This window comes from Microcaecilia unicolor, chromosome 13, assembly GCF_901765095.1.
Source record: "Microcaecilia unicolor chromosome 13, aMicUni1.1, whole genome shotgun sequence".
Taxonomy (NCBI): Eukaryota; Metazoa; Chordata; class Amphibia; order Gymnophiona; family Siphonopidae; genus Microcaecilia; species Microcaecilia unicolor.
The window spans coordinates 55,727,291-55,752,222 of record NC_044043.1 but is presented as its reverse complement, the minus strand read 5'-3'; the positions used below and the strand labels follow the sequence as shown (position 1 = coordinate 55,752,222).

Sequence of the window (24,932 nt, the reverse complement as noted above, 5' to 3'; positions counted from 1 at the left end):
ACACAGTCTCCACCAGCTCTGTTAGAGATATTCACGATTCTGATATTTTCAGCAAACTAGTCAATAGCATTATTCTGGGTTGTGTCAGGCTCTGACAACATTGTATTTCAATTTTTTTGTGTTGCGATTGTGAGGTCAGTTTTGGAGCTGGGCTGTGTACTTAGTCTTTAGTTTGAATGGTTTTTGTTTTACACTGTTGATTTTAGTTTCTCAGTATTTTTACCTGAAGGAGTAGCCCAGTGGTCAAAGCAGCAGGCTGAGAACAGGGAAGCTAGGCCTCAAATCCCTCTGACACACCTTGTGCAAGTCACATTATGCTAAGAACATAAAAACAGCCATACTAGGTCAGACCAATGGTCCATCTAGCCCAGTGTCCTGCTTCCAGCAGTGGCCAATCCACATCACCAAGTACCTGGCAGAAACCCAAATAGTAGCAACGTTCTATGTAGAACCCCAAAGAGTAGCAACATTCCACGTAGAACCCCAAAGAGTACCAAGATTCTAGAATTCTAAAGAATAACAAGATTCCATGCAGAATTTCAAGTGTAGCAACATTCCATGCTACAAATCCCAGGGCAGTAGTGTTTTTGTTACCTCAGGTACAAACTTAGGACTAAATTTCCTGATGTGAGCTGCTTAGTAAATTGACTTCATTCATAATAATAGAACTTTTGGCCCTTAGATTGTAAAGCACTTTGAGGACAGGGAAATGCCTACTGTAACCTTGAGCCATCAATGAAAAGGTGTGAGCGAAATATTTTAAAACCATTGTACCTTGTGACTTTTTTTTAATAATTGTTTTTATGATAATTATTACACCATATTCCACTGTGAGCATCTTTTTAATAGGGAGACCAATCACATTAATGCCACTTATATTCCACATATTACTTGTTTCATTCCAACAAACACACACAATTAAAATCTCATCTTCAATCACAAAAAGGACAATGCACAAAACTACCCACGATTAAAAAAAAAAAAAAAAAATGATATGAGTAAGAAGCCATCTAGAACTAGGGGGACTGTCCATAAATAATGAATGATGATAATACACTACTTTTATATACCATCCAAAGCTATTAGCTCCAAATAGTTCACACAGAGAAAAATTCCAGTGACAAATTTAAAATACCAGAATAAAAAAAAGTAAAAATGTATTGAAAAGCCATATTTTTGATAATTTACAAAACCTCAAATAATTTTGTTCCGCACAAGTTTCTGTTGGCTGCATATTCCACAAACTTGGAGCAGATGAACAAGAAGATTTTAACCGAGTAAAGAAGGCAGACAGAATTTTTAAAGCTGTCAGTAAATACTAGGTCTGGGTTTGGTTAAGGAAGCCCAATAGCCCAGAAAGTTTCCAAACAATATTTCCTGATTAAAAAAACAAAACATTAAGGGCTCTGTTTACTAAGCCACCGCTAAAAACGATCTCATTCTAATGCTAGAGACACCCAGAATATATGGGTGTCTAGCATTAGCGTGTGGTAAATTTTAGCAAACGCTAACACGTCTTAGTAAACAGGGCCCACAGGTCAATATTCTGCCCACGGCAGTGAACAGCTTACGAGCTGCTTCCAGGTGTGGATTGACTTAATCCTGAATATTCAATGCCGGGCCATGCGCAGCGCCCAGCATTGAATATCCAGGTATGACTGCCATACTGGAAGTTAAGCGGGCACCAGCCGATATTCAGACCAGTCCTGGTTAACTTGCCGCAGTTTCTTAGGTAGAGGACTGAAAATCGCAGATAAGTTTCTGCTCTGCCCTAACTCCACCCCCAGACTGCCCACAAACTAGCCAGTTTCAGCATGGGCAATTTTAGAGGGGATATTCAGTGGCATTATCTGGATACGTGCCACTGAATATCCCCAGATAACTCTGCACAAGCAATTTTAAATGGCCAAGAGCCTCTCCTGCTTATTTAAACTACTTTGAGTATCGAGCCCCTCAAATTCTATTAGCAACTATAGGCAACCGGTGCAAAAGTTTCAGTAGCAGAATAGCGCTTTCAAATTTCAGTTTTAAAAAGAATAATTTTAGCAGCAATAATCTGTAACATTGCAGTATAGATAGTGAAGTTTTAGAATTCCTAAAAACAATGAATTGCAGTAATTTAATCCTGAAAAAACAGTTGCATGAGCAATCTTTGCAAATAATCCTGAGAAAAATAAACTAAGATTTAATGGAAGAAAACATTTGACACCAAACCTGTGGGAGGTGGAATTTAACCTTCCAAATCAAAGTGCTCGGAGGGCAGAGGCTACAGCTTCCCACCTACCCATAACAGTTGCACTGCCTTTTCTGAATTAAGTTTAAGAAGATTCTCTCGTCCAGATTAAAATATGATCAAAAACTTTCATAAAAATAAATCTCAATAATAGATACTACCGGAAACAAAATTTGTACATCAGTGTAAACATATGTTAAATCTAGTGACTTTTAATAACACACCCAAGGGACTTTAAAAATATTCAAGAGCATAGGTGATAAGGGTGAACCCTGAGGTGCCCCATGTCCTGGCTTCTAACTATCTGAGGGCGTCTTTTACTAAGGCATGCTCACATTTTGGGCACGCCATGGCCTAGCTACGTGGGGCCAGGGGACCTGGGCCCCCATAGATGTGGTCCTGGACCCCCCTGCCGCCGACCCTCTCTACCCCCCTCCCGCCATTGCTGTCGCCTGCCTTTTGCAGGAAGAAGAGGACCTCAGCTGGCGGAGGTTGGGGTCCCCCGCCAGCAAGGGCAGGCGACAGCAATGGCGGGAGGGGGGTAGAGAGGGTCAGCGGCAGGGGGGGGGCAAAGGTGGTGGCGGCGGCAATGGTGGGGGGTTGGCGGCGCCGGGGGGGGGCTAAAATGTGCCCCCTCACCTCGGGCTCCGGACCCCCCTCCCGCCGAAGTCTGGCTATGCCCCTGGGGCACGCTAAACGTTAGAGATGCCCATAGCAGTGGCGTTCCTAGGGGGGCTGACACCTGGGGCGGATCGCCGATGCACCCCCCCCCCCCCGGCGAAACGCAACTATCCCCCCTCCCCTTACTCTGCTATCCCTGGTGGTCTAGAGATACCTCTTCGTCTTCGGGGCAGGAAAGAGCCCCCTCTTTCCTGCCCGGAGCGCTGCTGCTAGCTGCCCTGCATCCTGTCCTGTGGTGAGTCCGGCTCTCGGCATTTCAAAATGGCCGCCAAGAGTTGAAGCAGCCTCACGAGACTTCAACTCTCGGCGGCCATTTTGAAATGCCGAGAGCTGGACTCACCACAGGACAGGATGCAGGGCAGCTAGCAGCTCCGGGCAGGAAAGCGGGGGCTCTTTTCTGCCCCGAAGAGGTACCTCTAGACCACCAGGGATAGCAGAGTAAGGGGAGGGGAGGGGGGGAGGAGAGAGATGGCAGGGGGGAGGTGAGGGCGTGGAAGGGGTGGGACAGGGGACGTGAAAGGGGCAGCTTCCCCCAGTGAAACGACACCCTCCCCGGTGCATCTTTACTTGTTGGGGGGGTGGCGTGCGTCTGTCAGCAACGCTCGTTCCCTGCTCCCTCTGCCCCATTACAGGAAATAACCCATTCCGGGGCCAGAGGGAGCAGAGAACGAGCGTTGCCGACAGACGCGTGGCACCCCCCCCCCCAGCGGCGTACACCCGGGGAGGACCGTCCCCACCGCCCCCCCCCTTAGTACGCCACTGGCCCATAGGAATGCATTGGCATCTCTAATGTTTAGCGTGCGCCAAAAATGTGAGCGCGCCTTAGTAAAAGACCCTCTGAGTTTCTCTGATTTTTAACTCTCTAAAACAAGGATTTTTCAGAAATGCAGAAAACCATCAGGTCGCCTTAATAATAGTACCTGATCTACTACATCAAAGGCAGATGAAAGGTTAAGCTGCATCAGAATAGGCATTCCTTTATCCAAATTCAGTCTCAAATCATCTGAATAAAGAGCGAGACAAGATTCAGTACTGAACGATTTCCAAAAACAAGACTACATTGGATCTGAAAAGTAAAATTTATCCAGATAGACCTGAAGTTAATCAGCCATCATCCCTTCTGCCACTTTTGTTAAATAAAAGGTATGCTGGTTACCAGTAGAACATTTTGAGAACTCTTGACTAGACTTATTAGAATCTTTTAGTAAAGGTGTTAAGTATATTTGTGCTCATGTTTATTAGAAATCTACCGGACAGAAAAATTAAATCCATGAAAGCTATCGTCCAATGTATCCTTTCAGATGATAGATATTTAAACAGTGGAGCTGGACATGGATGCAAATCACAATGATTCTTACTAAATGTATTGATTAATACATGGAAATTAAATTTATTGATGATTGTAATTCAGTTGTGACACACTGGATGGCGTGTTAATGTATGTGACACACTGAACAATTCACAGCTGAACAAAAACCCTCCTAAGTATTTCATTTTTTTAAATGATGCAGATTTTATGCTGCTTATCCTAGAAATAAGCAGTGGATTTTCCCAAGTCCATATTAATAATGGCTTATGGACTTTTCTTTTAGGAAATTAGCCAAACCTTTGTTTTAAACCCTGCTAAGCTAACTGCTTTTACCACATCCTCTGGCAACAAATTCAAGAGTTTAATTACACGCTGAATGAATGTTTTGTTTTCTTACTTATCACAGAAGGGCTATGAAGCTCTGCGCATTTCTGGTTCTGACATTAGGTAATATTCTGGCCCACTAGGGATAGTGCTGATATTCATACATGATATTCTTTGTATAAAGGTTGCCCAACTCTGGTATAAACAAAGTGTGTCTTCAGACCATAAAGGCTTGGAAGGACAGTAAACCTTCAGCACAGAGGTCAGAGAGTAAGGTGCAGAAAGATACAAGGATTTTGTACTGTATCCCATTGGTTACCTGTAACCTATATAATTCTTGCAACACAGGAGTAACATGCTACCTATGCTGAGAGTCTGATATTAAGCTGGTGGTAGCATTTTGAACATCTGCAAATAATTGTGTATTCACCATGAATAGCCTGAAAATCACACCAATTACGTGTGTCTCCAGGACAGGTCGTAAATCACTGACCTAAAGAATTATATTCTAGTGAAGGAAGACGGTGGTCAATAGGGAAGAGAAAAAAACTGCAAACGTTTGACTATGAGCAGCATTAGGAAACTGAAGTGATGAGGAAGAGAATGAGGGGCAAATCCACGAATGTAAACTCAGCACCCAGCACTGGTGGCTGGCAACCAAGTGTTATGAAGGGCTCAGATGGGTCCCATTTCAGCTGTTTCCTGGTGCCTGTGGCACGTCGCCTGCCCAAGGAATGATTTTGGAGCTGAAGAAAGAACGGAGAGAAGAACACAATGTCTAATGGTATGAACATTCCCTGCTGTCACTATTTACATGAAACTAATTCCAACAGTATGTGCAGTTATGACTCTCTTCCTCTTTGCGTAATGTATGCTATCTAGCGTGGAAGCATCAGGTATGCCAAGACTTCAGGCTGTAAACCCTGTGTGTTGCCCACGTTAGAGCATCTTCCCTGTTGCCTGGACTAGGTTACTTTTTCAATTTACCATCCTTCAAGGATAGGGAGAGAGATTTTCTTGGAAATTCTGAACTGAGGAAAAATTGGGAAGTAAATAATTTGACTTGGTGTACGTATATATTACATTTTTTGTATGAGCAGTTTCTCAAAAATGAACATAAAATTACACTTATGTAAAATGGATCATAGGCTATGATGATATATTACGGAGAGCCGTGTGTTCAATGTACACCCTGGTTTTGTGAGGTAAATGGTACTATGGAGTCCTTTGAGCAAGCTGCGGTAAAAGGACTCCGTTGTGGGGTAAAAAAGGAAATGGCTGTGTGGTAACTTTAAGCACTTGCTGTTTGGCCATTTCCTGGGGGAACCCTTAGGAGGCGGTAAGTGCTCCTTTGCTAAGCTGGCAGTAACTGGGCAGCGATTTGCCCCCGGTGCTAAAATAAATTTAGAGGACCGGAAATGGCGAATGGCACACACTGGAACTTCCACCGGGATCCTGTGATAGCCCGGCGGTAGGGCTGATTTTGCTGCACGCTATTGCGATGGTAGCCCTACCGTGGCATTGTAAAAGGGTCCCCATATAAGTTGTTTTTTTTTTTTTTGTATGAGATTAAGATTAAAATTAAACTTCAATATAGACAAGAGCTGCTCTCATCATTTTACTCTTGTAACAAGCATCTATAATTGTAGACATCTGAAAATTCTGTTTTAATTATCTGAGAAATTCTTTAAAATACTGTCATTTTAGGGAAAGAGCTGTTATGCTCGCGTCTTCTCGTTCAGATTTTTACAGCTGTCGCTGCATGGTTCCATGTTCGTGTCTCTCCAGCTTGTCTCCTTCAGAACTGGTCCAGCAGGAGTCCAACTCGTAGTACTTTGCTGGGCTCCTGGCTAGTGTTGCCATCTCACTCCTCACTGGACTGTAAAGGCTCTTGTAGTTTTTGGTTTTTTTTTGCCTCATTGCATATAGTTCTGATCATCTCGTTAATTTGTCTTAGACAAATCAGCAATGTGGATAGGCAAACCCTGTTTGTCGGGGTGATTTGGCAACATTTCTCTTGGTCCGTGTTCCCTCTGAGGCAGGGGTTTCTATCTCGTGCATATTCATTGTGGAAATTTTGAAAACCAGACTGGCTTGGTCTGTCCCATGGACTGGGTTAGATTTGCAGTAGAGGCACGGCATGCAAATGTATTTCATGCATATTCACTGTGGATATCTTTAAAACCAGACCAGCTTGGTGTGGCTCTCCAGGACTGGGTTGAATCCTTCCTCTAAGGTGTGCATAGTCCTTTAGTGACCTACCAGCTTATTTTCGAAAGAGACTAACGCCCATCTTCCGACACAAATCGGGAGATGGACGTCCATCTCAAAAACGGGTATAATCGAAAGCTGAATTTGGATGGCCCCAACTGCTTTCCGTCACGGGGCGGGCAAAATTCTTGGGGGCGTGGCCGAACGGTAGCGAAGGTGGGACAGGGGCGTTCCGGGGCGTGGTTAACAGATGGAGCTCCGCGCCTGATAATGGAAAGAAGCAAGACGTCCCCGACGAGCATTTAGTCCACACAAAGTTGGTCCTGTTTTTTTCACGACCAAGCTTCCAAAAAGTGCCCAAACTGACCAGATGACCACCGGAGGGAATCGGTGATGATCTCCCCTGTCTCCCCCAGTGGTCACTAACCCCCTCCCACCCTAAAAAACAAACTGTTTAAATATTTTTTCCAGCCTCTATGTCAGCCTCAAATACCATACCTAGCTCCATGACAGCAGTATGCAGGTCCCCCGAGCAATTTTAGTTTAGTTGGTGCTGCGCGGGACCCATGCAGAGAGCAAAAATCGGAAGAAAAAAACCAAAACATGCAAGTGCAATCAGTGACGTCCAAAAAACAAAACAAAACATGCAAGTGCAGTCAGGGACGTCCAAATTAAAACCATAATAATAGGGGGATTTGAACCAGCCACCTTCTGATTACAAGACCTGTGCTGTAACCACTGCACCACTTATTCAGTTGCTTAGACATTCCTTCCCTTTGCATTAAGTCCCTCCAAGTTTCTGTCAGCCAATCACAGCTAAACAAACTGTGATTGGCTGACAGAAACTTGGAGGGACTTAATGCAAAGGGAAGGAGGTCTAGGCAGCTGAATAAGTGGTGCAGTGGTTACAGCACAGGTCTTGTAATCAGAAGGTGGCTGGTTCAAATCCCCCTATTACTATTGTTTTAATTTGGACGTCCCTGACTGCACTTGCATGTTTTGTTTTGTTTTTTGGACGTCCCTGACTGCACTTGCATGTTTTGTTTTTTTTCTTTCGATTTTTGCTCTCTGCATGGGTCCCGCGCAGCACCAACTAAACTAAAATTGCTCGGGGGACCTGCATACTGCTGTCATGGAGCTAGGTATGGTATTTGAGGCTGACATATTCAGAAGGTGGCTGGTTCAAATCCCACTGTTACTATTGTTTTAATTTGGACGTTCTCTGCATGGGTCCCGCTCAGCACCAACTAAACTAAAATTGCTCCAGGGACCTGCATACTGCTGTCATGGAGCTAGGTATGATATTTGAGGCTGGCATAGAGGCATCTCAGGGGGACCAGTGCACTACGAATGCTGGCCCCTCCCACGACCAAATGGCTTGGATTAGGTCCGTTTTTGAGATGGCCAGCAGCGGTTTCGATTATCGCTGAAAACCGCGGACGGCCATCTCTAGGTCCAGCGATCTCACCATTTGTGTCGTCTATCTCTAGAGTCGACACAAATGATGGGATTTCAGCGGGCCGAAACGTATAATTGAAACCGAAGATGGACGGCCATCTCGTTTCGATTTTACGGTTCGCTCCGCCTCTTCGCGGAGCCGTCTCCGGAGATGGACGTTTTTACACATGGGCGTTCGCGTTCGATTATGCCCCTCCTAGTGTGTTGCAAACCCAAACCATACAGGCTTCTGCACATTTCTATTTAAGGACCTGACAAGAGGTCCCTGCAAGAACTTGGCCCATGGCTGGCGACCAGTGTGCTTAGCTTGTGCTGGAATTGCAAACATTTTGAACACTCACATGTGGGCATTTCCTGCATTCTAATTTTTTTAATTCATTTATTTCTTTTATTAAGATTTACTTATTCTTTTTTAATAAATTTCACCCAAGGCAGTGTACAGCAAGTATGAACTAGGCATAGGCAATTTACAATTACAGTGACAGCACAACCATAGTAAAACGTGTAATTAAACTCTGGAATTCGTTGCCAGAGAATGTGGTAAAGGCGGTTAGCTTAGCGGAGTTTTAAAAAGGTTTGGATGCTTCCTAAAGGAAAAGTCCATAGGCCGTTATTAAATGGACTTGGGGAAAATCCACTATTTTTGGGATAAGCAATATAAAATGTTTTGTACATTTTTGGGATCTTGCCTGGTATTTGTGACCTGGATTGGCCACTGTTGGAAACAAGATGCTGGGCTCAATGGACCTTTGGTCTTTCCCAGTATGGCAATACTTAAGTACTTATGTAAATATAAGCGTAGCACACAATCAAAATAACAAGGTAAACTCAGATATGGGCAAATTAAATCCCAGTAATAACAATATAGTGCAGTTTTAGCATAGTACACATTAAAACAATGCAGTAAAACATTAATATAGCAATGCACATTAGTGCATAGTACATAATATGGAGTGGAGGAGTGGCCTAGTGGTTAGAGCACCGGTCTTGACATCCAGAGCTGGCCGGTTCAAATCCCACTGCTGCTCCTTGTCGATCTTGGGCAAGTCACTTAACCCTCCATTCCCTCAGGTACAAGCTTAGATTGAGAACCCTCCTGGGACAGAGAAATATCCAGTGTACCTGAATGTAACTCACCTTGAGCTACTACTGAAAAAGGTGTGAGCAAAATCCAAATAAATACAGTAATTAGAAGCATGATAAAACAAGAATCTTTTCTTTCTTTTTAAATATGGATCATATTCACAAGAGGACAGGTGAGAGAATAACAAAGGAGTTGAGATTCGCTCCCTGCTGCTCTCTAACTTGAAGGGAAACAAATTGTATGCGCAGTCGGGGAAGGTGGAGCTGACCTCGGAATGTATGTGGTAACCTAATCCTGTGTAGTATGTGCAGCTGATGTTAATCTGGGTACACGTGACTTCACCCATTGAGGATTTGGGAGAAGAGCCAGACTTTCAGCTGCTTCCTGAAGCAGAAGTAGTCTTGTGTGAGCAGAAGCTTTTCTTGGAGTGAGTTCAGAGTGTGTGGGCTGCTCCTGAGAAGGCTCTTTGGCATATTCACACGGTGTCATTTCCTTTGGAGAAGTTGTGTTTAGGGATGCTCTTTGGGAGGACCCTAGAGACTTCAAAGGTTCATAGAGGGAGATCCTGTTCTTCAAGTACTCTGGTGCATTTCCTTTAAGGTCCTTGAAGATCAGAGAGAGTTTAAAATTTGGCCCTGTAGCCAGTGAAGTTTTTGCGGGAATGTTGTGATGTATATCGAGACTTTCTGAGAGACCTGTCCTAGCAGTCTTAAGTATATTCTCTACTCCAGTTTTTGGGAACCGCACCATCAATCTGGCAGGGGTCAAAGATTCAGCCAACTCTTGAGAATGATTGGGGGTGCTAAACCCATCACAAATGACCCTTCTTTTGACCAAGTGAAGGCTGGAAGCTGTGCAAGGCATCCTGAAAGCATGAAAACCTCTGGGTACATGACAGAGGAGTGGAGGACTAGCCTAATGGTTAGAGCACTGAACTGAGAACCAGGAGAGTCAAGTTTAAATCCCACTGCAGTTCCTTGTGCAAGTCGCTTAACCCTGTATTGTCTCATGTACAAACTCAGATTTTGAGCCTTCCAGGGACAGAAAAACATAGTAAAATAGTAAGTGATGGCAGATAAACACCTGAATGGTCCATCCAGTCTGCCCAGTAGTTGCATTCATTATCAATTCGGGATTAAATCAACAATCAATGTGATGATATATACTTGATCATGGTCTTTCTTCGGTGTTTCTGGGACATAGACCGCAGAAGTCCGCCTGACTCTGTCCTTATATTCCACCTACTAGAGTTGCTGTTAAAGCCCACTCCAGCCTATCCAAATACGTCTTGTCATTGGTGAGACACAGGCCGTAAAAGTCTGCCCGGCACTGTCCTCATGTTCCAGATTACTGGAGTTCCTGTCAAACCTCTCTCCATACCATCCTACAACCAGATTGCTATATGCGGGACTCGGACCATACAAGCCAGCCCAGCATTGGCCTTAGTTACATAGTGCATAAGTATTGCCATACTGGGATGGACTGAAGGTCCATCAAGCCCAGCATCTTGTCTCTAACAGTGGCCAATCCAGGTCACAAGTACCTGGCAAGATCCCAAAACAGTGCAATATATTTTATGCTGCTTATCCTAGAAATAAGCAGTGGATTTTCCCCAAGTCATTTTAATATTGGCTTATGGACTTTTCTTTTAGGCAGCTATTCAAACCTTTTATTAAAACCCCGCTAAGCTAACTGCTTTTACTACATTCTCTGGCAACAAATTCCAGAGTTTAATTAAATGTTGAGTGAAGAAATATTTTCTCTGATTCATTTTAAATTTACTACTTTGTAGCTTCATTGCTTACCCCCTAGTCCTAATATTTTTGGAAAGAGTAAACAAGCAATTCATATCTACCCATGCCATTCCACTCATGATTTTATAGACCTCTATCATATCTCCCCTCAGACGTATTTTCTCCAAGCTGAAGAGCCCTAGCTGCTTTAGCCTGTCCTCATAGGAAAGTCGCCCCATCCCCTTTATCATTTTCATCGCCCTTCTCTGTACCTTTTCTAATTCTGTATCTTTGAGATGCGGTGACCAGAATTGCACACAATATTTGAGGTGCGGTCACACGTCACACCATGGAGCGACACAAAGGCATTATAATGCTCTCATTTTTGTTTTCCATTCCTTTCCTAATAATACCTAACATTCTATTTGCTTTCTTATCCGCTGCCGCTGCACACTGAGCAGAGGGTTTCAACGTATCATCACCAATGACACCTAGATACCTTTCCTGGTAGGTGACTCCTAACGTGGAACCTTGCATTACGTAGCTATAGTTTGAGTTCCTGTTTCCCACATGCATTACTTTGTACTTGCTCACATTAAACGTCACCTGCCATTTGGATGCCCAGTCTCATAAGATTCTCTTGTAATTTTTCACAATCCTTTTGCAATTTAACAACTTTGAGTAGCTTTGTGTCATCAGCAAATTTAATTACCTCACTAGTTATTCCCATCTCTAGATCATTTATAAATATGTTAAAAAGCAGTGGTCCCAGTGCAGACCCCTGGGGTACCCCAATATCTACCCTTCTCCATTGAGAATACTGACCATTTAACCCTACTCTGTTTTCTACCTTTTAACCAGTTTTTAATCCATAATAGTATACTACCTCCTATTCCATGACTCTCCAGTTTCTTCTGGAGTCTTTCATGAGGTACTTTGTCAAATGCCTGTTGAAAATCCAGATACAGAATACTGACCAGCTCACCTACTGTACCTGAATATACACCACTTTGATAACTTTCAGGCTTGCCGATAGTATATAAGAAAAACAATTAAAGCAATAAGCTACACAGATTATGTTAATAAGCAGGGCCAGCTCAATACAGAAAGTATGATAAGCATGGTGCCAGGGGGAGTGCTGACATTTTGGGTGGCATCAAAAGCTGTCATGAGCACTGCTCTAAAATCTGTTGTGCCAGCCCTATCTGTGGCAGAGCTCTGCTCTTTACCTTCAGGTTATGCAGTGCAGGAAGGAACCCCACTGCAAGTCTTGTGAGACTCTGCTGTTGTGTGGCACAGGAAGGCAATTCAATGCAAGCCTCAGATGTAGGGTAGTAGCAGCATCCCTAGTGGAGAGTGAAGGATTTCAGAAAACCTGGCTCCATCCCTGTTAATAAGTGTGTTTAGCTCAGTCAGGAGCCTCAGTCCTGATTTATGAAGCACACTGGGACACTACTCTAGTTTCATACAAAATCAGCACTTGGGAAATACTGGTCCATAAATTTTGGAAATGGTATACTGGAAGCTGAGGGTTGGGCTCCTGTCATTCAAGTTACCGGAGAGAGAGGAGGGAGGGGGAACAGATGTTTGGGAAGGAGGGCATGAGGTAGTGGATAAATGCTGCACAGGGATAAGGGAAGTGGCAGGCAGTAGATACAGAGGATTAGAGAGTGAGAGGTGGAGGAAACATATTATGGAGTAATAAAGGGAAGGGTGTACTGCATGGAGGATGAGTGATGATATGATATGGTGATGGAGGAAGAGGAAGTTGAGAAGGAAGGAAAGCAAATACAGGAGAGAGGAAACCGAGGGTTGAAAGATGTGAGAAGAGATGGCAATGAAGAGAGGAAAAAAGGAAGCTGATAAAAGGAAGGATGGTGCTCCCAACTATTGTTCCTGCTGAAATGTAGGGATCTATAAATATGTGAGAGCATTGCTGCATTACTCAGAGCAGTGGTTCTCAACCCAGTCCTTGGGACACATCCAGCCAGTCTGGTTTTCATGATACCCACGATATGCATGAGTGTGATCTCCACGTACTGCTTCCATTGTATGCAAATCGATCTCATGGCTCTTCATTGTTGAAATCCTGAAAATCCAACTGGCCAGGTGTGTCCCGAGGACTGGATTGAGAACCCCTGGTCTCTACAAATACATGCCAAATAATCTGATATTCAGAACAAAAAATTGTATTTTTGAAATGCACGTGAATCCCATTTTTTTCTTGATCGGTTTATTTTGTTTTTAAAATTTAGCTGTTAGCCATCTCTTTTCCAAGCTGAAGAGTCCTGAGAGGGGATAGAGATCTACAAAATACTAAGTGGTGTAGAATGGGTAAATGTAAATCAATTTCTTTTTGTTTTTACTCTTTCAAAAAGTAGAAAGACTAGGGGACACTCAATGAAGTTTCATGAAAACAGGATGAAGTATTTTTTCACTCAGCAAATAGTTAAGCTCTGGAACTTGTCAGAGGATGTGGTATTGGCGTTTAGTGTATCTGGGTTTAAAAAAGGTTTGGACACTGCTTGGCCCTGGGATTGGTAGCATGAATCTTGCTACTGTTAAGGTTTCTGCCAGGTACTTGTGACCTGGATTGGCCACTGTTGGAAGCAGAATAATGGGCTAGATGGACCATTGGTCTGACCCAGAATGGCTATTATGTTCGTATCTATTCAAAAGATGGGTCCCCCTCCCTTTTACATCTGTGGAATGAAGGGTCATGTCAATCTGTGAACGTTTTAACATAACAGACTGAAAGATAAAGACTAGTGAGAAAATATTTAATATAGAGGGGAAGCTCGCTGGTATCCAGAGCACCTGGAAACTGTTCACCAGTTCTGGTCTGGGTGCTAGAGGTCATAACAAGGGTCACCAAAATCCTGTTGTGCTGATTTGTCATCAGAACTCTGTGCCAACATCTCACATATTGTAAAGTATGATTATGACATGAATGGCTAGTGGAAGAAGACAAATTTTTAAAAAGGAGGTGCTGCTAAACAGAGACAGACATTTTTTTTTAAATCTCCTGTCCTCTCACACTTTTATGGAATAAGAACTGTCTCCCACTTCTAATGAGAAGGTATTCCATGAATGCACCACACTTTCTGTGAACAAAAAGAAAAAAATTCTCCGATTTGCTTCCGAGTCTGCTTCCTTTCACTGTTACCTTTGGCCTCACGTTCCTTTGAAAAGGACTTACCTTGTGTATGCTGCTAGGAATGGTGGCTTCTGTCCTCTCAGTAATATTTTCTCTTTCCAACTTCAGATTTCTAGACCTCAGAGAATGAAGGGTGCAGCCAGGCCTGGCAGCCAGGAGACTGAACGTGGGAGAGTTCTCCGCATTCCTGCCTCTGGAATGAAGACCTCTAGGTCCTCCAATTCCCTGGCTTTTGAGTCTCGGCTCAGCAAGGTGAGAGTCTGTCAGCAAGTGCAGAGACCTGTAAGAGAGCGACCCCCCGACCCCCCCCCCCCCCCCCCGGCTCTAGGTCAGAAGGATTGATGGGATCAATCCTGGTTTTCCAGCTCCTGCTGTTTGTGTTGAGAATTTCCTAGAAAGCTTTGCAAGAGTTGGCAGACTGCTGACCTGGAGCCACACCTAGGCTGACTTCCCGCCTTTCAAGTCTAGTGTTCGTGTTTGTTCTTCACAGCAATAAAATGCAGCATCTAGGAAGACAGCATTTAAGGGCCAGATTCAGAAAGTGGAACCTGTTAGGTACCATTAAGATCCTCACTAAGCTAGTATTCTGTAAAAGGTGCTCTGCATGAAGCATCCTTTAGCGCCATTCTTGCACCTACCTTTGGGGTGTGAACGCTTCCACCTGCCACAAGCTGGTGTAAATGCTCACACCAGTGTCATACCTAGCTTGTTTGCCACCCAGGGCGGGTTGCCACTGCACCACCCTGATGTGTCACTCCCCAGCGTGTTCCCCCCCCCCCAAAGTATGTCAACACCGCCTCCCCCCAAATGCATCACCCCGCCACCTTTCCTGATGGCAGTTAGACATTCAAATGCAGGTATTCTACAACATCATGCCTAATTTCTGGGAATGCCTTTGACCTGATGATGCCCCTCCCACAGCCACACACCCCTTTGGAGTAGCGCACTATGAAATAGAGATGTGTATATTATAAAGCATAGAGCAGATCTGTGTGGAACTCCTAATTACTGTCAATTAAGTGCTTGTTAATGCCAATAATAGCACCTAATTGGCTGACTAATCTACTTGCAGATCTGGGATCATCGCCCAAATTTGGGTAACCTATACAGAATCTGGGGATAAGTGGTTAACGTTCATAAGCACTTATGTTTTTCCCATTTACTGACAAGAACTTTCAAAAAAAAAAATATTTGCCCATGTAAGTGATATATGACCAATGTTTATCCTAAGATGAAGATGGGACAAGGGAGGGGCCAAAACGTTACACAGATAACAATATCTAACCAGTACCCAAATAATTTGTAACCATTTAAGTGGACCACATAAATAGCAGCTCTAAATTTAAGTGATTTTTTTTGCACAAATGGTGGCAAGAAGATGTGTGTTTTTTACGTGACTTCTATGTAGGTGTGACGAAAAAAAAGTAATCCCAGGAGATGAGGTTAAAAATAGCCCAGTGTGGCCACATTTTACCTATAGAAGGCTGCTTCAGGGGCAGCAACTGTTGATTTAGATATAAGGCATAAATTAAAAACAAACCAATATGAAAATAAAGCTGCTTACAAAAAAAATCATTAAAACATATATTAAACTTAAATTATCCTTGAATAAAACAATTATAAATTGGTAAAAATCACTAATTGAAAGCTTAAATATGTAAACATGCAGTAAAGTATATTATAATATCAATTTAACAGACGTTTGGTGAGAGCGGGCACTATGAATTGTTATGAGTTTGTGTGAATCGGGTCTGTTGAGTAGTTTGAGACTTGTGACACATTGTGAGAAGCACAAAACGTACCTAGGTGGTGTTGAGGGCACTCAGTGGTCCATTAGCCTCAAAATCTGATAAGAGGCCATATCACATCATGCAAGACCAGGTTCCTCCACTAGTGGTTTTTTTTTTTTTTTGAGGGGCATTTTCGAAAGAATGTCCAAATCAGAATTGGAATGTGTGCTGCACATAATGCTGAAAACCTCAGGATTTCCTATTCGAAAATAGGTAAGAAGGATGTTCTTGAGCTGAAAATGTCCAAAATGAAATGTCCAAAATTATGAACAAAACCAAGGCACAAAAACATCTGTTTGGCATTGTTTGTACAAAAATGGGCACACAGATATCTCCACAGAGCAGAGGGGCAGCCTAGTGGTCAGTGCACTTTAAACAATGGGACCTAGGTAAAAAAATCCCACCTTAATTCCTTTATACGGCCTTTTGCCCTTCAAGAAAGCACCGAAGACCCATCTCTTCAAGGTAGCCTACCCTAACGATTCAACCTAACCAAAGCTTGCCCACATGATTCTTATTGACAATTGTTATACATCGACAATTATTATACATCGACCATGTTTCCAATTATCCTTTTTGCTACCCCATATCCATTCCTCTCCATCTTCCTATGCCTACCTCCCAACGTTCGTTTCCTTCTGCACCCAATCCCTCCTATGTTCAATTCACTTATCCGTTAACCCCATTAATTTTGCGTTTACTACAAACTGTATATTCTTCTTACGACTTTGTAATTCTTTATATTAGTATGTAAGCCGCATTGAGCCTGCCATGTGTGGGAAAGTGCGGGGTACAAATGTAATACTACTACTACTTAACATTTCTAAAGTGCTACTAGGGTTACGCAGCGCTGTACAATTTAACATAAAAAGGACAGTCCCTGCTCAAAGAGCTTACAATCTAAAGGACAAATGTACAGCCAGTCAAGTAGGGGCAGTCAAATTGGGGCAGTCTAGATTTCCTGAAAGGTATAAAGGTTAGGTGCCGAAAGCAACATTGAAGAGGTGGGCTTTGAGCAAGGATTTGAAGATGGGTAGGGAGGGGGCTTGGCGTAAGGGCTCAGGCAGCTTATTCCAAGCATAGGGTGAGGTGAGGCAGAATGGGTGGAGCCTGGAGTTGGCGGTGGTGGAGAAGGGTACTGAGAGGAGGGATTTGTCCTGTGAGCGGAGGTTTCGGGCGGGAACGTAAGGGGAGATGAGGGTAGAGAGGTAATGAGTGGCTGCAGACTGAGTGCATTTGTAGGTGAGAAGGAGAAGCTTGAACTGAATGCGGTATCTGATTGGAAGCCAGTGAAGTGACCTGAGGAGAGGGGTGATATGAGTATATCGGTTCAGGCGGAATATAAGACGTGCAGCAGAGTTCTGAATGGATTGAAGGGGGGATAGATGGTTAAGTGGGAGGCCAGTGAGGAGTAGGTTGCAGTAGTCAAGGCGAGAGGTAATGAGAGCGTGGATGAGAGTCCGTGTGGTGTGCTCAGAGAGGAAAGGGCGAATTTTGCTGATGTTAAAGAGGAAGAAGTGACAGGTCTTGGCTGTCTGTTGGATATGCGCAGAGAAGGAGAGGGAGGAGTCGAAGATGACTCTGAGGTTGCAGGCGGATGAGATGGGGAGGATGAGGGTGTTATCAACTGAGATCGAGAGAGGAGGAATAGGAGAAGTGGGTTTTGGTGGAAAGACGATAAGCTCGGCCATATTCAGTTTCAGGTGGCGGTTGGACATTCTTGCAGCAGTGTCGGATAAGCAGGCCGATACCTTGGTCTGGGTCTCCGCGGTGATGTCTGGTTTGGAGAGATACAGCTGGGTGTCATCAGCATAAAGATGATACTGGAAACCATGAGATGAGATCAGTGAGCCCAGGGAAGAGGTGTAGATTGAGAAAAGAAGGGGTCCAAGGACAGATCCCTGGGGAACTCCAACAGAGAGTGGGATGGGGGTGGAGGAAGATCCATGGGAGTGAACTCTGAAGGTGCGGTGGAAGAGCTAGGAGGAGAACCAGGAGAGGACAGAGCCCTGGAACCCAAATGAGGACAGTGTGGCAAGAAGTAAGTCATGATTGACAGTGTCAAAAGTGGCGGATAGATCGAGGAGGATGAGGATGGAGTAGTGTCCTCTGGATTTGGCAAGGAGCAGGTCATTACAGACTTTAGAGAGTGCTGTTTCTGTCGAGTGTAGAGGGTGAAAACCGGATTGAAGCGGATCGAGGATGGCCTGAGAGGAGATAAAATCAAGGCAGCGGCTGTGAACGGCGCGCTCAAGTATTTTGGGGAAGAAGGGTAGGAGGAAGATGGGGCGGTAGTTGGAGGGACAGGTAGGGTCGAGTGATGGTTTTTTGAGGAGGGGTGTGACTACGGCGTGCTTGAAGGTGTCAGGGACAGTTGCAGTGGAAAGAGAGAGGTTGAGGATATGACAGATGGAAGGGGTGACAGTATGAGAGATGGTGTTAAGTAAGTTGGTGGGGATGGGATCAGAGGAACAAGTGGTGCATTTCGAGGAGGAAAGAAGGCGGGCGGTTTCCTCCTCGGTGATATCAGGAAAGGAGGAGAAAGAGGCCAGGGTTGGTTGGTTGAGGGAGAGGGTTGAAGGGTGAACAGGAGGAGGTGGCTTGGTAGCGAACTCAAGGTTGATCTTTTGCACCTTGTCGCGGAAGTAGTCAGCCAGTGATTGAGGAGAGAGTGAGGGGGGGGTGGGAGCGGAGGGCACTTTGAGGAGGGAGTTAAGGGTGGCAAAGAGACGATGAGGGTTGGAGCTGAGAGAATTGGTCAATTGGGAGTAGTAATCCTGTTTGGCAAGGAATAGGGAGGACTGGAAGGAGGATAGCATGAATTTGTAATGAAGGAAATCTGAATGGGTGTGAGATTTCCTCCAGAGGCTTTCAGCAGATCGGGCGCAGGAGCGAAGGTAACGGATGCAGGGTGTCAACCTCCAGGAACAGATAAAAACCTACTGTACTTAAAGGTACATCACTACAATAGCCAACAAGCTTGCAGGTGTCTTAGAAATTCAGGTACAGTAAATATTTCTGTTGTCGGGAGGTCTTATATATTTGTTCAGAAACAGGAGTTAACGTGGGAGTTACACCTGGATCCTGTTGTTCAAAGTCCACTGCACTGACCACTAGTCTACTCCTTGCCCTTGCTTGCTGCTCTGTTAAAAATGGCCATAACTGAAGCTGAAAAAGATCTAGGTGTTATTGTAGATAATATGCTGAAATCTTCTGCCCAGTGTACGGTGGCGGCACAAAAGCAAACAGGATGCCAGGAATTATTAGGAAAGGGATAGTAAATAAGATTGAGAATACTGTAATGCCTCTGTATCGCTACATGGTGCAATCTCACCTTGAGTATTGCGTTCAATTCTGGTCACCGTATCTCAAACAAAAGATATAACGGAATTAGAAAAGCTTCAAAGAATGACCAAAATGATAAAGGGGATAATATGAGGAAAGGATAAAGAGGTTAGGGCTCTTCAGCTTGGAAAGACTGCTGAGGGGGGGATATGACAGAGGTTGACAAAATCTTGAGTGGTGGAGAAGTGAATCGATTTTTACTTTACACAAAGTACAAAGCCTGGGGGACACTCAAGGAAGTTACATGGAAATACTTGTAAAACAAATAGGAGGACATTTTTTTTCACTTGACGAATAGTTAAGCTCTGGAGCTTTTTGCCGGAGGGTGTAGTAACAGCTGGGTTTAAAAAAAGGTTTTGCCAAGTTCCTTGAGGAAGAGTCCATAGTTTGTTATTGAGGTGGGCATGGGGGAAGTCACTGCTTGCCCCAGGATTGGTAGTATGTAATGTTGCTACTTTTTGGGTTTCTGATTGGACACTGTTGGAAACAGGATACTAGGCTAGGTGGACCATTGGTCTGACCCAGTATGGTATTCTTATGTTATTATTTATGTTCTGTCATAGAGCCTGGTATCCACTGTCCCATTAGGGGTGGGTGGGAAGGGGTCAGTAGCCACTGGGAGATAGAGGGGTCATACCTTTGCCTCTCCAGTGGTCAACTACTCAATCAGGTCACCTGTTTTGTACCCTGGATGTGATTTGAAACAGGTTTAGATAAAAATGTCCTTTTTTTGTCTTGGACATTTCTTCCCATTCTATTATTGATGAAAGACGTCCTAATTTTAGGCCCGCCCTAGTCCCACCCAAAACACACCTCCAACATGCTGCTTTGCTGTTTGGATGAACTGCAGTGTAAAAGGTCCAGATGGACTTTTTTTGGCCATTTTCAGATGTCCATCTGCTTCTAAAATAAGTGTCATAGACATCTATTTACCTTTTATTAAATAGGCTGAAAATAGGCACTTGTTTGCCCTTCACACAGAGGCAATATGTTATAAAATTACCTTCTATAAGGATAACATCCATTCAGAGTTAGTTTCATTATTCAGTGGCCTGACTTAGGTTGGCTGAAAATCTAAAATATGCAGACTTGTTTAAGTGGAGGCTACCCTACTAAATCTTGACCTCTAGATTCCTGGGGGAGATAAATGCTTGCCTTTTTATTATTATAGTGTGTAGATTTTTTTTTTTTAGTATGTCTTTCCGAATGATGCTCAAAGCAGCTTACAGTGTTATTAGAATCCTGGCAGCCCGACTCATATTTTGTCCAGAAACCTCTGTGGCTTGGTTTTCATTGTTTTCATTCAATGAAATGACAGGTCACTGTTTGTAGACTCACAGTAACAGCTCTTGCTTTTGTGAGCTATGATGTGGTGGTATAATTTTAGGACTGGATAAGCATACTAAGCATTTTTCTATACATAGAGTAAAAATGATGACATGAGAATGTGATGTTCAAGGTCACCCATTCTCTGGGTTTCATCAAAAAAGCTGTGCAAGGGCTTTGACACTGTGATCAGAAATTGTGAACAAAAAACACTGGAAAATCATCCTGACAGCTTCATATTCAAAAACAGCTCAGAAGTAGCAGGTTGCATCAAAGCATTTTCCTTTGTTTTGACTATTCTAGGTTAATTTTTATTTGATATATATCTTTTTGTTTTGACTATTAGTGATTTTTTTTTTTTTTAGTGTATTATTGGCTTCCTGAATTTTACACAATCCTTTTGGGCCTCTTTGGAATGTGAATGAATGAATAAAGTGAATGCTAACTTTTCCCCAAACCAGTAAAGAAGGAATTCACACACAAATGTCTGCCACCTATCCTGCCAGGGTTCTAGGACAGTTCCCACCTGGATAATTCCCTCCACACAATTTCCACTCACCATTTCCTGGACAATCCCCTCCCCCCCCCCCCCAAATAACATTTATGTTACCAAATATACATCAAACACAGTGTATATGTAACGAAAAAAAATATTACTTGGTAAACCATTAGAAAGAAGGAAGATGAGTAGACAGTAGACTAGTTTTATTTTTAAATTTAGTATTTATAGTAGATCCCAATATTCAGTTTTAATAGTCTGCAGGCTGAGTTATAGGCCCACGGCAGTGAGTTTGGTACACCAAAGCCATTTTCCAATCTCTTCTAGACCCTTGATTCTGTCTTCCACTCCCTCCCTCCCTCTGGTTTCCTGCATATCAATCTTGCCCCGCCCTCTACCAGCACTTCTGTCTCGCCCCTGATGACCCATTGCTCTTACCATGACTTCTTTCGCTGACACCAATGCTATGAGCTATGGACAATGCATAGCATTGGTATCAGCATGAGAAGAAGAAAGAAGTCTTACCAGTCATTGGGGGGGGGGGGGGTCGGGGATAGATGTGCCAATCACCATAGAGAGGGATGGGAAGAGTGAGACACCAGTAACCGTGGTGGGGCAAGGCAAGGATGAAATGTGGGTAACTCGGGAGTTGGGGGAGGGGGGGAGTGAGGAAGAACAAACACTCGAATCGCAGAATAAGGAACGAGTGAGCACTGAAAAGGCAGAATTGGGGGGGGGGGGGAATTAACCAAGTAGAAATTGACACATGGGAGGGGAGAATTATCCAGGGGGGGTAATTGACCTACATGGCAGTTGTCCAGAGGGTAATTGGTGGGTGGGAATTGTCCAGGTGGGAACTTGCTGGATACTCCTGCCAGGGAGGAAAGTGAGTTTATTATCTATAATTTACTAGTAAAAAAGGCCCGTTTCAGCCTCTGATGAAACGGGCGCTAGCGGGCACAGGACTCCCTTCCCCTCCCCTTAAGCTAGTCTCCCTGGTGGTCTAGAGGTACCTGTTTGGTCGGGGCAGGAAAGAAAGAGCCCCCTCTTTCCTGCCCGTAGCGGTGCTGCTAGCTGCCCTGCTGCATCGTGTGGGAGTCCGGCTCTCAGCGTTTCAAAATGGCCGCCGAGAGTTGAAGTCTCGCGAGGCAGCTTGAACTCTCAGTGGCCATTTTGAAACTCCGAGAGCCGGACTCGCACACGATGCAGCCGGGCAGCTAGCAGCAGCACTCCGGGCAGGAAAGCAGGGGCTCTTTCGTTCCTGCCCGAGCGAACAGGTACCGCTAGACCACCAGGGATAGTGGCGTAAGGGGAGGGGAGGTGATGAGGGGAAGAGTGAGCGACAGGGGGCGATACCTTTAAAGGGGCGGGGTGATGAGCACGTCCTCGGCGGCTGCGATTTGTTGGAAGGGGAGGAGTAGTGCGTTCATTTGCCTTGTGTACATGTTCTGCCCTCAACGTCATCATGTTTGACGTGAGGGCGGGGCATGAAGATATGGTGAGTGTTGTGGCTTCACCACCATGAACTTACGAACTGGTGTGTGAGTGCCTGCAGTGACGTCAGTGTCCTCAGAATGTTGAGGGTGCGTTTTATTATAGTAGATATCTCCCTACAATATACATCTTACAGATATCTTTAGTTACAATAGTATTTTTTTTTATTTCAAGTAAAAAAAAAATTACTTATCTTCCCCACAAACCTAATTTGAAATTATGATCAAAAATTTGTAGAACATTTAGAACATGATGCTTCACATTTTTTTGGAGCAGGTAAGTGAATGGTTTGGTTTTTAATGTCATGATCTAAGTGTTTTTGGTTATAGTGTTTCTTGCATGGTGCAATTATCACTTTAGAGAATGACAGCTGTGTAACCTGTGAGCACTTTATTACAAATATGTGGTAATAACTACAAAATAGGTGTGCAAAGAAAATAAGTAAATTTTTGTATTTGATGATATTTAAAATATATATTATGAATAAAGATTTATGCTGTAGGATGTGTATATGTATATATGAGAGAGAGAGAGAAAAATTATTCATTTCCTTCAACAATTTGCTTTCACCTCTGTTTGTGTTGATCGAGGAAGAGAAGGTGACAGTCTGACACTGGAGCCCAGCAAACTAATAGGATCCTCGATCCATCTTTTCTTCACATCCTGTGAGACAGAATTCATTTCCTTATTTATATGTCAGCAATTCATAATATTTCAAAGTGAATGTACTTCACTTTGAAATATTATGAATGAACTTTGCACTCCAATCAACTCAGCAGTTAGTGGCTCTTTATCTATATACAAGACCAACCTTCTATGAAGCCTCCAGCCGGAAGTGTGAAGCGCCAGAGATATCCGGTTTCCCCATGAGTGAAGGAAAACAGCACAGCACGAAATCTCACACAGTGAAGGACTCAGAGGGGGAGGGGAGAGAGATGCCCTCACTCTCTCTGTAACAAAAACACAGAACAGCAGGAAACGTAACACTGAAGGACTGGACTGGGAGGGGGAGGGCGAGAGGGCAGGGACACACACTCCCACATGCACACTCTGAAGAAAACCTTGCTAGCCCCCCGTTTCATTTGCATCAGAAACGGGGCTTTTTTTTACTAGTTTCCCAATAATCTCACATTTAAAAGCCCTAAATGGCATTCTAAATATTGCTGGAGATGCACCTATTTAAGAAGTTAAATATCTAACTGACACGTTCTCCTTACAATAACTGCAAAAAAAAAAATTCCAAAACATAATCTGTTGCTCCTTATCTTCGACAGCTGAAACGAGCCAGCAGCGATGACCACCTGAGCAAAGCCAGGGGCACCCCTGCCACCACCTCCCGCCTGAAGAAAACCATTACCACAGGAGCAGTTCCTGAGGCGGCTGAGAGCCGGCTGAAGAGCAGCACAGGTGAGTGTTCTGTCAGACCTGGAGCCCTGTGAGCTGGGTTCTGCTCCTTGCCGAACTGTGCAGTGACACAGGGAGTGCCTGGGGTGGGGGAGCAGTACTTCCCATCTCCGATCAGTTCTTCTGAATGGGAAAAGTGCCCATAGTGAAGTGAACCTATGAACAGGAACGGTGACAAATCTATGGGCTGTCGCTGGAAATGAATGTCATTGGTGTGCGCCGTTTGCATATAGTGCGCATACTTCTTACAGTCACCCTGATTCTGTAAAGGTCGCCAAAAATTGCGTGCACAAATATAGGCGTGTTCCCTATTTGTGTGTGCAATTTAATTGAGTAAGCCAATTGGTGCCAATAATTGGCTTTTTAACAATCAATTATTGGCACTAATTAGATTTAATTGGGACCAATGCACATAAAGTTAGTTGCAGGATCCGCTCCTAAAACTTATGCACATTCCAGAAAAGGGGGTGCAGAAGTGGGAGGGTCATGTGTGTTTTGGGGCAGAATGGGGGGGGGGGGCATGGCTTTGAGTTGTGTGCATGTAATTACAGAATAATGTGCTCCAAGTGTTAATGTAGGTGCAGGCATTTTAACAACGTTTTCATTGATGCAAATCTACGTGTGACTCTCTGCTTAAGCATGTATTCTATAAACCACGCCGAACTTTAGGTTCAGCCTATAGAATATTTCTTAAGTGGGTTTTATTTATTTATTTTTGCACCAATTTTTTAAGGTGCCAATTACACAATTTCTGGCTCCTCATTCCTGTTACCTCATTGAGCACTGAACAAGTCTGCCAGAGCTTTCAGATATCCACATTAGATATAGAGGAGGTTCATTATCTCCTGCACTGTGAATTGCTCTGAAAGATTTCCGCTGTCCGG

General features: G+C 43.9%; 1 protein-coding gene across 1 annotated transcript in view; it reads left to right on the top strand.

Moving 5' to 3' along the window:
* Window positions 1-24,932, top strand: part of SPECC1 (sperm antigen with calponin homology and coiled-coil domains 1) — a 217,134-nt gene that overhangs the window by 5,450 nt on the left and 186,752 nt on the right. Inside the window, exons 2-3 of the mRNA XM_030185806.1 lie at window positions 14,299-14,442; window positions 23,919-24,051. Of these exons, the coding sequence (XP_030041666.1) occupies window positions 14,317-14,442; window positions 23,919-24,051 (259 nt within the window). The 5' untranslated portion in view covers window positions 14,299-14,316. The remainder of the gene's footprint in view (window positions 1-14,298; window positions 14,443-23,918; window positions 24,052-24,932) is intronic.